The sequence below is a fragment of the Ixodes scapularis genome, unplaced genomic scaffold (assembly GCF_016920785.2).
Source record: "Ixodes scapularis isolate PalLabHiFi unplaced genomic scaffold, ASM1692078v2 PGA_scaffold1__304_contigs__length_218370807, whole genome shotgun sequence".
Taxonomy (NCBI): domain Eukaryota; kingdom Metazoa; phylum Arthropoda; class Arachnida; order Ixodida; family Ixodidae; genus Ixodes; species Ixodes scapularis.
The window spans coordinates 68051611-68067254 of NW_024609846.1; the positions used below are offsets into that span (position 1 = coordinate 68051611).

A 15644-nucleotide genomic window follows, 5' to 3' on the forward strand; every position below is an offset into this window, starting at 1 on the left:
TTGTGCACATTTTTTTACATCGCGCGTATATCATGCTCGTATTTTTGTATTTTTTATGACTGATGTTTTTCTCATGTAACTTATACGCGCATACTGCTCCTACGTACAATATAGACTTGTAATGGAGAGCGTGCTGGTAAGAATAATAGTATGAATAATGTGAGGAACATAAAACACCGGGTCGTCTTGTCCGTGCTCTATGTCTTATGTTCTTCCCATCATTTATATTATACAAGATTCAAGTCTAATCTACCTTTGAGCAGAGCTTTTTTTGTATTATTGTAAGACGGATACTTGATATTTGAACGCAAAACATCTCAGAGTTTTCATTTCACGCATGGTCATTGACAACTTAAGAAACGAGGGGCGTGACTTCTCATCATCAGGCTTCTGGCTTCGTGATTCAATCTTCGGCATTCGGTGGATTCCGGCATTCCATTGACCTGAATAATAAGGTGTTCACGAGTCGCCATACCCTGCCCCTCTCAAGTTGTAAGGGCACTCTATAGTGTGCTTTTAGGTCTTTGAGGGCTTAAAAAATATAGTGTCCAATTAGATTCATTCATTTCAGTTTTAGAAACGATTTTTCTTAAAACCAGAAGTTATATACAATATATAGTCACGTTTTATGTGTGTTCTGTATAACTGTGCAAACCTATAGCTTTTAACGCGTTACTTTTCCCTCGTCGGGTGAAGTCACAGGACCAGCGTCTCCCAGACTCCATAATGGCCAAGCCACCGAAGACAGACATGTCTGCCAGGATCACGGACCACAAGTCCGGGGTCCCGGACCGCCCGACGGATATATCCCGGGGGCTGCGCCGGGAGGAGAGCGCCTACATGCACGACATGATGGGCAAGCCGACCGCGGTCAAGAGTCCCGAGAGCACCGCCAAGAACGCCGAACTATCCAAGCTGCTGCGTCGCGAAGAAGAGAGACTCAGGAAGATTGAACACAACCTGCAGAGGCCGGACCTGATTGAACAGAACCTGAGAGAGGCAACCACCAGGACCATGAACGCGGAATCGGAATTCGCCTCGTCAGGAAACATCAAGACCGACACCCGCATGAAGATGACCGATGACCCGAGGTACGCTGAACCTCTTCCTTCGGCGAAGCAAAAATCCGTGCCGGTTTCGCCACTCAAACAGGCGTCGCCGTCCAAAGCCGCAGCAGCCCGGCAGCCACTCACCGGAGGGGGTCTGTACACGGCTATGAACGACAACGTGAAGACGGACATGGTTGCCGGCATCACCGACCATCGCTCGCACCTGGACGAACTCAGCAAGACGATGCAGGACCGCGTCCGCGAAGAAGAAAGCAACTACGCGAGGGACGTCAAAGGGGCTCCCGAAAAGAAGGACCAGGAAGTTCCTAAGCAGGAGGCCCTGGCGGGTGTCTCCAACGTCAGCACCAAGACGTACGCGTACATCACGGACAACAGGTCCAGGATGCGTGAACTGAGCGGAACGACGCGCGAGCGCCTGCGCGAGGAAGAGGACTCCTACTTGAGGGACATGCACCCCCATCCTGGAATGAAGGCGGAATTGGTGAAGCCCTCGGGTACCGCAACTCCAAAGGCCGGAGCTGTCGGAGAGACGACCCCTCAACCTCAAGCCGGAGCTATGACTGGAGGTGGGAGAGAAATAGGCGGCACGGCAGGGGGCGTCGGGACTCGCGCCGGGGCTGGTGCCGGTGGCAGTAAAGGAGGTGGAAGTGCCGGCTCGGCGCGTGTTGCCCCCACAACAACGCGTCAGAAAGACGATGACCACGCGGATTCCGAAGAGTATGAACACGAGCAGAACGTCTGCTGGTTGGTGCCTGAGCGAATACAAAGAATGTTCAGCCCGTTAAAGCCCCAACGGCCCCACAGGGCCGCTGGGGCTTCACTTCCACTTGAAATGGAAGTGGATGACGAGAGTTTCGACCCTTACTTGAACCAGGGAGAGGCCATGCAAACAGGTTACCAGCCTGAAGAAGAACATGTAATGTACAGAACGAGATCCCCTGTTCCCGGCCGGCGAAGGATGTACGAAACGGAACAGGAGTGCAAAATTATGTACCAAGGCAGTTTAGACCCAAGCATTGTATATCAAGAAATGCAAGGTGGTGGAATTGTATACGGGGGCAAAGGCTCGATGTATGATGATCAACAGCAAGGAATTGTGTATCAGGACGCGCAATGTGCGGCGATGTATATGGAAGAACCGGAACAGCGAGTAGTGTACCAGGACCCCCGCACGGTGTACCAACAACAAATGGTAGAAGCCATGCCCCAGGTACAGATGACGCAAGCCATCCCCCAGCAACAGTACGCATACGTGACCGGACGACCCGCAACGTGCATGTACAGCCCGTCGCAGAACCTCGTCACGCAGAAGGGCTACATTAAGATTAGTGTATCAGAGCAAGACTTGTCTCAGAATTGGACAGATAGGTACGCGCCAGGCGGCCCCAATAGGCAGCCCTCAGGCGTCGTCGCGGGAAGACCGCAGCCTATGACAATGCAGCAGGCGCAAGGCAGTGATGCAACTGGGTTCAGAATGTACATGAATGCACAAAGGCAATATCAGGGTCAATCTCCTGGCGGCAGTATGGAGTCTGAAGGCGGGTTCTTCACAAGGGATGAAAGTTTTGGAATGAAGACGGCTGCAGTTCAGACTATGCCAGACCTTCCCATATCTACTACAGTACAAACCGAAATCTCTCATAAAGAAACGAAAAGCGTCCATGCTAAGGCAGAAACAGACGAAGTAGCGACTCAGCAGAATTTTCCTAAGTGGACTGTCTCGAACTCCCAGACGTTTCCACCATATGTTCCAGGTGCCGGTATGCCATTCATGGGCATGGGCCAAATGGCCAGCCCGTTCATGAGTACGCGAATGCCTGTGGCACCTCCAATGGTACACGAACCTCCACCGCCACCACCAGCTTCGTCCCGACCGTGCGATGAGTGTGACCGAAAAAAAAACTGCTGCGAAGACGTCCCTTTCGAAGATCTGCAGCGCAACATTGAGGAGGACATTGCAAACATTGTCAACGAGAATATGAACGTCAAAATTAGCAACGAAGACACTAAGATTCTGGTTGCAAGGCCCGACTCGCCGTATAAGTTGGTCTACCTTATCCCTCAGCGTCCTGAAATTGTAAAGGAGGCAAAGAGTATACAAACAGCTAATCTACCCGAAGACAAATGGATGCAGACCGACGCAAAAAGTCGTAATTTATCGCGAAGGAGTGTCGCCGATGGCGAAGCTGCTGAGGCGAGCTGCCAGATCGAAGTTTCAAAAATTAATACGAAAGAGTGTCGGGTGAACGGCAAACGCGTGAGGACCACAAAAGCCTACAGAATTAGCCAGTCAGAGGACAAGGACGGTATGACTGAGGTAATTCAAGACTCGAGTTCGTCCGACCGCGGCCGAAGTCGTTCGAAAAGCAGGTCCAAAACTATGTCCAGGCGTGCTGTTTCTGAGGGCAAGTATCCACAAAGCATTACAATATCCGTGGGCCGCACCAGTTCCACCACGGAGCGCAGCCGATCCCGCAGCTGCACCTTGAGCCCAGTACGTAGCGTGGTAACGGGTCCGAATCGCTCGCCTAGGCAAGCCGGAAAGCGCTGGAAAGAAATCAGCATCTCCAGCAGCTACAGCAGTGCCAGCAGCCGCACAAACGGGTCCATCATAGGCGTTTCCTCAAACGCCGGCACGGCCAGTACGCACACCAGTTACTACTGCGACCCTTCGAAAAGGCCTCTCTTTCGTAGCTGCTCTATGACCAATATGCCTCCCAGCAGCACAGCGCAATCCCCAGTGCGGTGCCTCGTAGCCGGAGGCGCTACTGGAATGGTCTACGAGGGCAACAAAGAATGGCGTCATGACTACCGAAATAAAGTAGGAACCAGTTCGAGTAAAGTGTATGTGGAGAGGGCCTATCCGGAGCCCCCGGACCCAAAATATCGACCAGAATGCAGGTCTCCTCTCTCCACCGATCCGAACGTTGTCCTCTGCACTGATACTGGCGCTCCCCGTCGCACTGAAGTCTGCACCCGCACTCCCGAAGGTTTCACTCGCCGCATCACGGAGGTCTACACTACGCGGCCGTCTGACAAACGCACTTACTCTCCTGTTGGGGGGCAACCGCCCAGGATGTCGGCACGACCGAGGTCAGCCTCAAGCGGACGGCGTTCAGTCACCAACTACGAGGGCCTGCAAACCGCCCGAGTTGCAATGGGAGCCGTGGGCCAGTCCTCCAACTATCAGGCCGAGCAGATAGCCAAACAAATTGCGCATCAGCTCGCCCCGCAACTTTCGGCCATGAAGCAAATGGAACCCCAACGATATGTTCAAGAACAAGAAACAATACGACAGCCGTCTAGAAGCCCATCTGCGTCGCAGAGAACAACCCTGCAGCCACTCCCGCAGAGAGCCTTTCAAAATTCGTCCCGCCCGGTCTATATGGCCGAAAGCCCCGAGGACGACGTGTATCGGGGAGGCTACTACACTTACAAGGCGACACATTCGCAAGAGCGCCTCTTAAACGAGCAAAGCCACAAGATTGCGAAGGATTGCAAAGTGAGGTACAACCGTGAAGCGGCGCCTTCGGTAAGCCAGGGTCTCCTACAGCAATCCTCGAGACAGCAACCCGCCCGGTATGCTTCGCACGGGAACAACAGGCGCATGATGGTGCAAAGCTCGATGAGCCAGACGCTCCACCCCACGTACCAACACGCGAGCCTGAGGACGAACTACACACCATACAGCAAACCCTCTACAATCCTACAACCCGGTCAGGCCCCACCACGCTACATTCTACCCATTCAGTTACAAGTTACCGGAGGGTCCAGCCGCGGGCCAGTGTCAATGGCCACTTTCCGAGCGACAGTGCCCGTACCAGCGCATGCAGAAGTCATGGCCCCTAGCAAGGCGATAAACGGGATCGCGATGAACCAGCAGCAGCAGCTTCAACAGCAGGACGCTGGCTCGACCACGCAGATGCGGTCCATCCATCCAGACGTAAGTCCATCGAGGGCTCACTCTCCTCAGCGCTGTCCAGTGGACAAGAGGAAAGCCTTCTACAAAAGGTACGTCATTCACCCTAGTGTCTCCTCTCGCACCCTTGGCTTAGTGCTTCAGAACTAAGGTGTTGCAGGCGGTGTAATATATATACATCACTGCCCTCTTTGTCCGTACCCTCATGTGCAAAAAACGCTGCATTAGCTGTCACATGGAGAGAAGCCGGCGTTATCTGATGTCTGTAACAGCGAAAGCCGGCACCTAAACACCCATTGCCTGAGCGAAACGGCTTCTAAATACTCATTGGTTGAGCGAAACGGCACTAAAATCCCGTTTTGGCTGAGCGAAATGGCACGTGAATTCCCATTGCCTGCGCGAAACGGCACACATATTGCCACTGGCTGCAAAGCGGACGCGGCTCAGAAAACATAAAACACAAAGAAAAGCACAGCAACGCAGATGCCTCGTCGCGGATGCCGGCAGGGCGCTCAAGGTCAAAGCGGACGCGCCCCAGAAAACATAAAACACAAAGAAAAGCACAGCAACGCAGATGCATCGCCACGGAAGCCGTGGATCTGGCGAGGGGGCCGCGCCTGCGCAGTGGGGGAGCGTGAGGTCACCGCAGAGCACCGTGTGAAAAAGGAAGAAGCGGCGCGCTGCTTGTAGCAGTCTTAACTGTCTTCTCTAATTTGTATTTGACCATAACAGGAAAATTACGCATCGTTGGATGACCATGTCTTCCCCCAAATAGGATAGTGGTCCGAACCAGCTTTCAAAATTTGAGAACTGACCGGTATCTTCTCCAAAAGTTATGAACAATTTTCGTCAATTTCCTAATGAGAAAATGGTCGCCGATAAAGCCCACGAATACATACGGACGAATGGCGTCAATTACCGGGAAGGGGCCTCATTTTCTTATTAAAAGTTCGAGAAAATCACCTGTAACTTTTAAATAAGACAACGGTTGACTCTGAAACTTTGGCATCTGGTCCTCTGAAACTCTGGCAGCTATGCACGCGCACTCTTGCTATTAGTAAAAAAAAAAAAAAAAAAAAAAAAAGGAAGACGTCACGATTGGTGTTAGTGCGGGGGAATATACCTGGCAAGCTTGCAATGGAGCGCGCTGCCCACACGAGGGACACGCGCTTGGCAGGCCGAGCGATCCTTTTATGACGTCACGACTGGTCGAAAGATTTTCGTGTTTTCTCACGTTGAGTTGCATTTTCGAGGAAGACGAACGCGATATTCAGATTCACGGGATGAAAATACTCTCGAATTCATTTCTAACCCGTCTTTTTTTTTTTTTTTTTTTTTTTAAGAATCTTTTCAGCTTCCCTTTAACGAAGTCCGAGTTCCCACAAGGTTCGAAAGTGTGTTCATACTAAAATGTAATTATTTTTAGAATCGAGAGTAGTATAATTGCTACCGCGCTTGAGCATTGTACATGCTAGATGTATATTCTTTTCCAATAGCATTGTCAAGAATGCGTAGAAAAAAAATGAGGAACTAGTGCAAGAGGCATGACCAATCGGACGTTCCTTATTTAATTGATTCGAATCTTATAAACTAAATGTCTATCACAAAACGATAATTATTTCAAGTCAGCAGTTTTTTTCTTTTTTTTTTTTTGCTTTTTTTAATGGCTGAAAAGGCATCAGCACACAAAGAGGGAGTTGCTTATATTCAATTTCTTTCCTTTTTTGTTCTCTATTAAGTAGACATAGATGCTAGACATAAAACACGGGCACACTCACTGTCAGTGCAAGAATGAAAATTGATTTAACGAAGCCTGCATTCATTGAAAATATGCGCTAAACTAAGCGCAGTAAGAAGTGGTTCCTAAAAACAAAAACTAAGATTACCAATGACTTTACCTTTAATGCCTTATAATGCCTCCAAGGCCATACTTGAGGTGGGAACGTTTAGATTTGTTTACAAGACATCAAACTGTCGCTTCGGGCCGTGAAGACCGCCTTGTTTATTCATTTTCTCACTATACATTTAGGGTAAATATTGACGTGACATGGCCTGACGTCATGTGACAGGACATCTCGGTGTCATGTGGCCTGATGTCAGGTAACCTAACATCGAAATTGGTATCACAGTTTTAAGTTACGTCACGTGATACCATCACGTCAGGTGACGCCAATGTCCCCGCTAACTTTTGCGGTGAAATGCATGTTGTAAAAAATGCAGTCTCTGAATCGGCAGCGGACTTCTTTCCGAAACTTACGCTGGTTCGAGTTACGTGAACATGCTGCAGAACCCGGTCATTTAAACAGCAGCTCGAAACCCATTCTAATCAGCAAGAGAATCAATGTAGCCATTGCTTGGGTCCAAAGTCACCTGTGGAGCAAGAGTGCAAACCTGCCGTTTACACTCTTTAGGGGGGAGGATCCAAGGTGGGGGGGAAGCGAAAGGGGCGCCCCCCCCCCCCCCCAAACAAAGTCGACCCCCTCCCCCCTCCTTTTTTGGAGGCCAATTTGACGTGGGTGGAACCCCCGGTGCACAAGAAAGAATGGGAGAATAGTATCTTTTCAAATTTTCCGCCCCCCCCCCCCCCAAACGGAGTTCTGGATCCGCCCCTGCACTCTTAAGGGTGTAAACAAAATGTACACCTTTAAGAGTGTAAAACAGCTTGTCCCCGGTCTAACACCTTAGGGCTGTTACGGCAACACCCTTTTCAATTTCAATTATTTTATTTTATTTTTCAAAATTTATTTTTTACAAATACACAAATATTTATTGGGCCCATAGCATTGAGCTGGAAAGGGTTCCAAATAAAAATAAATTCCACATTGCAACAGGCAAGCCGATGAAACAACGAACAACAATCAAAAATATACTAACCTAATAAAGTGTTTCAGTGTTCGGACAAATAGTATTTTAAATGAAATATATATCTTTAACACGGCCAGAAGTTGGATTTATGTTTCACATCAGTGGGTATTGGATCCCAAATTAATGCTCCTCTGTATATATCCTATCAGTCTTTGACCATACATATTTCGACATGAAGGCAAATTGAAGTTAAGATTGGTAGCAACCCTCGTTTGATTTCTTGGAGAGTTAAACTTACTATGAATGGCTTATTTGATGCTATGATTTTATTAATAGCTTGAACCAGGGTTAATTTATTAAAAATATACAAGTATGACTCGCATTGACTGGTATAAATGTCTACTTGAATCGGTGGTTTTTAAAAATCTGACTATTCTGAGCGTCCGTTTCCGCAGGCGAATAACCGTATCTAGGCAAAGAGGATGTGTACTGCCCCAGGACCCGATGCAAGAACTCATTAGATGATTGTGAACAAGTGAAAAATATAGTCGCTTTCAGGCAGGTTAGTTACGACGGCATGGGTGCCGTCGTAACTAACCTTTCGTTTTTGTTTCCTGTTATTCCGTTCGCTGCACTTCATCATTACCACAGCAGGACAGGGTATTGCCATTTTAGATACTCCGCGTCCTTCTCCCCAGCAAAAACACCGGTGGAGGTTCGTAAACGGCCGCTTCAGTGGCTCGGCATCTCGGTAGAAGGAGAGAAGGTTGGCTATGGCGGCTCAATCTGGCGCGTGTTTAAAGCGTCTATAGCATTGGAAAAATGAACGAGTCAAAATATTCACGTGCCCTGAATAGTTTGTAACATCCGTAGGCTGGCTTTGAAGATACGTTTTTAATTTGACTTTTCCAATTCATATCCGATTCAAATAAGACTCCTAACTTAAAGGTAACAGCGCAAAAGATAACTCACAGGTCCAGACCTCACGCACACCGTCAAAACGAAGCCTCTCACGTCACGCCGATATATCAACTCTGGCTTGCATTTTTGTCTTCTTCCTTTACACCGATAAGAAATAAAAAAAAAAATCTCTCTCTTTCTTTCTCTCTCTCTCTCTATATATATATATATCTATATATATATAAAACACGGGCACTTCACACCATCGTATATATATATATATATATATATATATATATATATATATATATATATATATATATATATATATATATATTTATCACACTTTGTTGTTTTCTTTCTGCTGCTAAGTAAGACCACTATTAAGGTCCGTTCACACTCTTGCGACCAAGACAGAGAGAGACCAGACAGGTTTATAAGCCTCTTGCGACGTCTTAGGACTAGCTCCGCTGCAGCTTATCCGGTCCTAAGAAGTCGCAAAAGGCTTAAAAACCGGTCTGGTCTCTCTCGGTCTTACTCGGTCGCAAGAGTGTGAACGGCGCTTTGTTCTGCGTGGTATTCTGTCCTCTTGTAAACTATTTTAAAGTCTAACGCACTTATTGCTTTCGAGTGGAGTCGATCTGGGTATAACAACCCCTTCTCGGAAAGCGATATATAGAAAGATTGCTAGCACGTGTTTCACTCTGCTTCATTCTGTGATATGAGTGTGTGAGTTATCTTTTGCGCTGTTACCTCTAAGTCATGAGGAGCAAACTCGGCCAAGCCTTCATCTTAAAGGGACTCCTTAATATTTGTAAAAATAAACATGACTCAACTCTGTATTGTCTAAGCAGATAAAATACTCGACGTGGAATATTTTTTTTCTTTGTGTAAAATACTGTGTACTTAGTTGCTTTTTAACATTAGGGGCAAGTTGATTACTTGTAAACTATATGTTATGACTGTGGAAGCTCCTAATTTATTTTACATTTAAGTTCAGCTACCGAATCTTCTACAAAAACCTAGTGCTGTATCATCCTCGTACATTACGTCTGAGTATTTTAATAACAACAAAAAGTCATTGACTTAAAGTTAAAAAAATAGTTGGCCCTATAACTGAGACTTGTGGAGCCCCAGTTAACAGAGTTTCTGGGGTAGAAATAAATTTGTTAATTATCACGGATTGTCTTTTATTGGAACTATTGAACAGATGAAATATTTTGCCAGAAGAGCCATAATTGTGTAACTTATTGAGTAGGGCGGTGTGAGTAACTGTGTTGAAAGCCCTTTTTTAAATTTCAAGACACAACCACAGCAATATTATGTCATAAAAAGCCTTATTAAGAAGTTGGCTTAAAAAGTGAAAGCCGTTTACAACTCCCTGTAACACCGAATTAGAGCGCAGCTCTTGAGGAGGAGGAGGGAAGGATACTGGGGGGTGAAGTGACCTAGGGGGGGGTCACGTGACCTTGGGGGGTCACGTGACGATGCCGATGATGTCATCAGTGACGTCACTGATGACATCATCCGTGATGATGACAATGACGATGCGGATGCCGGTGACGTCATCAGTGACGTCACTGATGACGTCATCAGTGATGATGACGATGCGGATGCCGGTGAGGTCATCAGTGACGTCATCAGTGACGTCACTGATGACGTCATCAGTTACTCCACTGATGACGTCACCGGCATCCGCATCGTCATCGTCATCATCACGGATTACGTCATCAGTGACGTAATCCGATGCGGATGATGACGATGCGGATGCCGATGACGATGCGGATGCCGGTCAGGTCATCAGTGACGTCACTGATGACGTCATCAGTGACGATGACGATGCGGACTCCGATGACGTCATCAGCAATGATGACGATGACGATGCGGATGCCGGTGACGTCATCAGTGACGCAACTGATGACGTCATCAGTGATGACGATGACGATGCGGATGCCGGTGAGGTCATCAGTGACGTCACTGATGACGTCATCAGTGATGATGACGATGACGATGCGGATGCCGGTGACGTCATCAGTGACGATGACGTCATCGGGGAGGTCACGTGACCTCGGCGGGGGGTCACGTGACCCTGGGGGTGGTCACGTCGGGGGGGGGGTCACGTGACTTTGGGTGTCACGTGACCTTGGGGTGACCCTGGGGGCCACGTGACCTTGAGATGACCTTGGGGGGTCGCGTGACCTTGGGGTGACCTTGGTGACGCCGACGGCGACGCCGACGCCGACGCCGCTCAAGCCGGGAACGGGCCCCTAAGAGCTGCGCTCTAAAACAAGAATGGCGGAGAAGGTAGATCTGTTATGCCTAAACTGTGTTGATAAGGACAAAAAAAATGAAAGCCGTGTACAAATCCCTGTAACACCGAATTGGAGCGCAGCTCTTGAGGAGGAGGAGGGAAGTGTACTGAGGGTTACCTGTTCTTGGGGCGGGGGGGATCATGTGACCTTGGGGGGTCACGTGACCCCCCAGAAAATTTTTTCCGCTAGATTTAGCGGGGAAATTTTTCCGCTAGGTTTAACGGGAAAACTTTTCCGCTAGACTTAGCGGGGAATTTTTTCCGCTAAATCTAGCGGGGAAATTTTTCCGCTAGATTTAGCGCGGAATTTTTTCCGCTAGATTTCGCGGGGAAATTTTTCCGCTAGATTTAGCGGGTTAATTTTTCCGCTAGATTTAGCGGGGCATTTTTCCCGCTAGATTTAGCGGAGAAATTTTTCCGCTAGATTTAGCGGGAAAAGTTTTCCGCTAGATTTAGCGGGGAATTTTTTCCGCTAAATCTAGCGAGGAAATTTTTCCGCTAGATTTAGCGGGGAATATTTTCCGCTAGATTTAGCGGGGAAATTTTTCCGCTAGATTTAGCGGGGAATTTTTCCCGCTAGATTTTTCCGCTAGATTTAGCGGAGAAATTTTTCCGCTAGATTTAGCGGGGATATTTTTTCGCTACATTTAGCGGGGAATTTTTCCCGCTAGATTTAGCGGGGAATTTTTTCCGCTAAATCTAGCGGGGGAAATTTTTACGCTAGATTTAGCGGAGAAATTTTTCCGCTAAATCTAGCGGGGAAATTTTTCCGCTAGATTTAGCGGGGAAATTTACCCATAATGCACGGCGCGGTTACGCCGCTGGCGACGGCGACGCCGACGCCGCTCAAGCCGGAAACGGGCCCCTAAGAGCTGCGCTCTAAAAAAAGAAAAACATATTGTACGTAGTTATAAATTATTTTATACGCCTACAATGTATCTTTTCAAACCCTTTCAGGAATTCAGCGCCATCTGGCGGTATAGTTTGGATATTTCTATTCTGCGCCGTCGCTTTCGCGGGTCGACGGCAAACGAGAATGTGCGCTTCACTCCCCCCACCCCCCCCCCCCCCCCCCCTTTTCAATATACATATATCTTTCTCAATATCTTTCAATGTTGATGGCGAAAAAAGATGCAACCGGTCGGGACGAATCGCCGATTCCCACATACACGCCTCGATAAGGTATACCATACATCGAGGAGCTCTGAAGCCGATTGTGTGCTACAAACAGATTGACCGGGCCCGAGTTAGAAATGAACGCAGCTCTTGCATTCAATTCCTGCTTCGCGTCGCGTTAACGTCTCAAATGTGTAGAACTCGAATCATCTGCTTAGGAGCACCTTCGACTTTTTCCTTCATCGGTAAACAGAAGGCCTGCATTAGTATAGCACGCCTTCCATTTTCAGATGATGATTATAGTGATCAGAGTGTTCAGATTGAATTTCGGAAAGGGTCTTTTATATTTAAAACTTATATTGGTCCATACCTATAGATGTTTTGGAAGGATCGCTATTTTTTTTACACCGGCACCACTTTAGCTATTTTAAGTTCATGGGGATATATCCCGCTTTCTTCCTGTAGTGATTGATGAAGTGTAGGAGATGAATGGCTAAAATACCGATGTTATCTTGCACTAATTTAACAGAAATTGCGTCGAGGCCAGCCGCTTTACTCACTCGAAGGCCCCCAACGGTTGATACAATTTCAACCATTTCAATTTTCTACAAGACAGAGTTATTTGTGACTGGTTTCAAAAGCAGCGGGGGTTCAGAAACCTGTGGCAGTAGAGCTGCTAAGAGAAGCCCTTCGTTAGTAAAATAGTCATTAAAAGTATTTACCCTCTCCTCTTTTATAAATTGAGGAAGTACATGCTTATTTTAGCGAATGCCAGTTGCGTCACGTACTATGTGCCATATGTTTCTAGTGGCCCCGTCAGCTTGCGAAAAAATTAGGAGTTGTATTTTTCCCCATTTGATTATCATACAGATTTATTTGTCAAACATCTAAACTGGCCTAGGTAGTAATTGTTGCTTTATAATATTGCTTTCATTTATCTTTCAACTACATTTTTTTTTTGACACCCCCAGAACTTTGCTTGTCATTTAATGACAGACCGGTACGTTATAATTACAGAAAGTCTGCTTTATAACAGCCAGCAATACTGCACTTTTAAGAGTAGTGACGAAGTTTTCGTATGCAATGCGGGTGTCAGGATCATATGTGGCATAGAAATTTGTCTGTTCTAGTAGACTTCGAAGCTGGTCATAATATATTTTGGTACGCGCTTCAGTAGAGAAAGATTTGACAGTACTTGGCAACTGTCTTTGGTACTAAAATAAACGTAGGCAAATGATGGGCTGTTGGGTCCAGAGTAAATTCCGGCACTCACATCCGTATCATTATTCACAAGGGCATGGTCAATTAACGTACTAGATTGGCTAGTAATTCAGGTAGGTTCAAATATAAGATTGTGTAAGTTAAATGATATCGGAAGAAGCGTTTAGTCATTTTGAGCATCACCAGCCATATCAATATTAAAATTTCCAACAACAAAAATGCGACCAAGAAATCCATGAGATAACTCTGCAAGGACTGACTAAAATTCTACAAGGAAAAATGCTACACTTGAGATGGGAAGGCGGTACACTATGCCGATTATCAGGCCACAATTAAGCTTTATGAAAAGGGTTTTAATAACGTCATCACTGATAGATGCAGCAGATAAGACTTGATAATCAAAGTTTTCTTTCTTTGTGTGTGTGAAAAGTGCTACACAACCTCCGCGGCTACAGATATTGCGTGGAAGCGAAGACAAATTATAGTCATGTATAAATGTCGTTTGATTGTTTTGCAACCATGTCTCACTTATGGCGATTACATCGAAATCAAACTTATGCCATGAAAGATAGACAACCATAGAATTAAAGTTTCTTTTCGTATGCTAATTACATTGCTATGAAATATTAAAACAGTATTAGCGTTATGTGTTAATTAATTAACTTGACCATAATTGTAAGGCATGAAACTTTGCAATAAGAGTCTGGTGAACACCATATAAATAGGATGCGGGCAATCTTAGCAGCATTCTAGGGATATTATTTTGCGAGCAACACGTTTACAAGCCGCAAGCACCACTAGCAGCTCTCACATGAGCAGAAACAGCAAATACAGACGGAATGATTTAGGCACGGCGTAGAAATCATGACCCCGCTGATTGCTCCACCGCCTCATATACTCGATGATTTAGTAACACTTATTAGCAGGTGACCGTCTCCGCAATTTCGAAAGTTAGTCAGGTTTTTCTCTTGACGTAAATATTTCACGTAAACCATAATAGCATATTTAAGGGGGCACAACCCCTAGGAGGGTCAACTTTTGAACCCTTGGCTTAACATTACTGAAATTTACAGGGTAGGCTGGTGGCCATGCTAGAGGATGCATGACAAAATTTAAAGTCTGTCGGTTAAGTGGCAAGGAAATTAGGGCAGCTTCTATCAGCAACACGCCTACATTGTTTAGTTAATCCTATCGTCGGAAAACTATACAATATTCAAGATTTTTATTCGCTAGATATGTAGCAGAGTGCCTAAAAGGTGCGGCTATAGAAGGTTGTTTGTAAAAAGTCATTTATTTCTATCAATTTTCTCTTCTGCAAAATTGGTCAACTTTTTGGTCTTCTGTGTCTTTGACAAAATGTCAACATTTTTTTCAAAAAACACATCTGTAAAGGGACAAAAATATTCCATAGCCGCATTCCATATTAAATTTCAGTTAGGAAAAGTGAAGAACGAGCCTTCCCTGTATTGCCATTATGAAACGATAGGTTGACTAAAATGGAATTTACACCAAAAAGTGGAACGGAGAAAAATATGTTCAAAGTGCTCCAAACCCTACCTTTTCCTTAGCTTCGGTGGACAAAAAATAATTTATAAAAAAATAAGTATGCAGTGTAAACTAGTGAAAATTTCGGACAATACTTTCCAGATGTTGGTGGATGTAAATATGTGATTTTTCAAAATCAACATTTTTTGCAGAATTTTGTTTTTCTGGGTAGTGTCCCCCCTTAAGCCCAAGGAATGTGTCTCCAAGTCAAGAGCATTGGTATACAGGCAATCATGATTTTACGTAGTCGCTAAAAGCAAGTGCCGGTACAGCAAACGACCTAAAAAGTGAAGGGTATTTCATGCAACAGCACCCGATTAAAATTGCATGTTACTCGAAATTACGCTACCTGGAACGCGTCTCCAATCGGGGTGTTTAGCGTCCCATTCCTCCTATGCACCGAAAGTGATATCGATGTGGCAACAAATGACGTCACAAAAACGGGAGTTTCATGCTGTTGGATGTCACGATCCTGGCGGCGATCGGACAGAGGGTCATCACCTAAATGTTTCTGCCACCGTGGTTTACATGCGCCCTAACTGTCACACATCGAGAGCCGAAACAAACAAACAAAGAAAAAAGAAAACGTCCCAGCATTTTATACGTATTCGAACGCAACACCTACAATATTAAAAATTTAATCTAAAATGCAAGCACCGTATTTGCTGGTGACGGAACGTCGTGAAACGAGATTGGCTAATCGACACCGAAACCGTAACCAATGGGCTCCCAACATGCTTTAGGATCGCTTCGATTT

General features: G+C 46.1%; 1 protein-coding gene across 1 annotated transcript in view; it reads left to right on the plus strand.

Annotated features, from left to right (window-relative positions):
- LOC115330795 overlaps positions 1 to 15644 on the plus strand; it is a 36273-nt gene that overhangs the window by 7777 nt on the left and 12852 nt on the right. Inside the window, exon 3 of the mRNA XM_029992824.4 lies at positions 697 to 5081. Within this exon, the coding sequence (XP_029848684.2) occupies positions 727 to 5081 (4355 nt within the window). The 5' untranslated portion in view covers positions 697 to 726. The remainder of the gene's footprint in view (positions 1 to 696; positions 5082 to 15644) is intronic.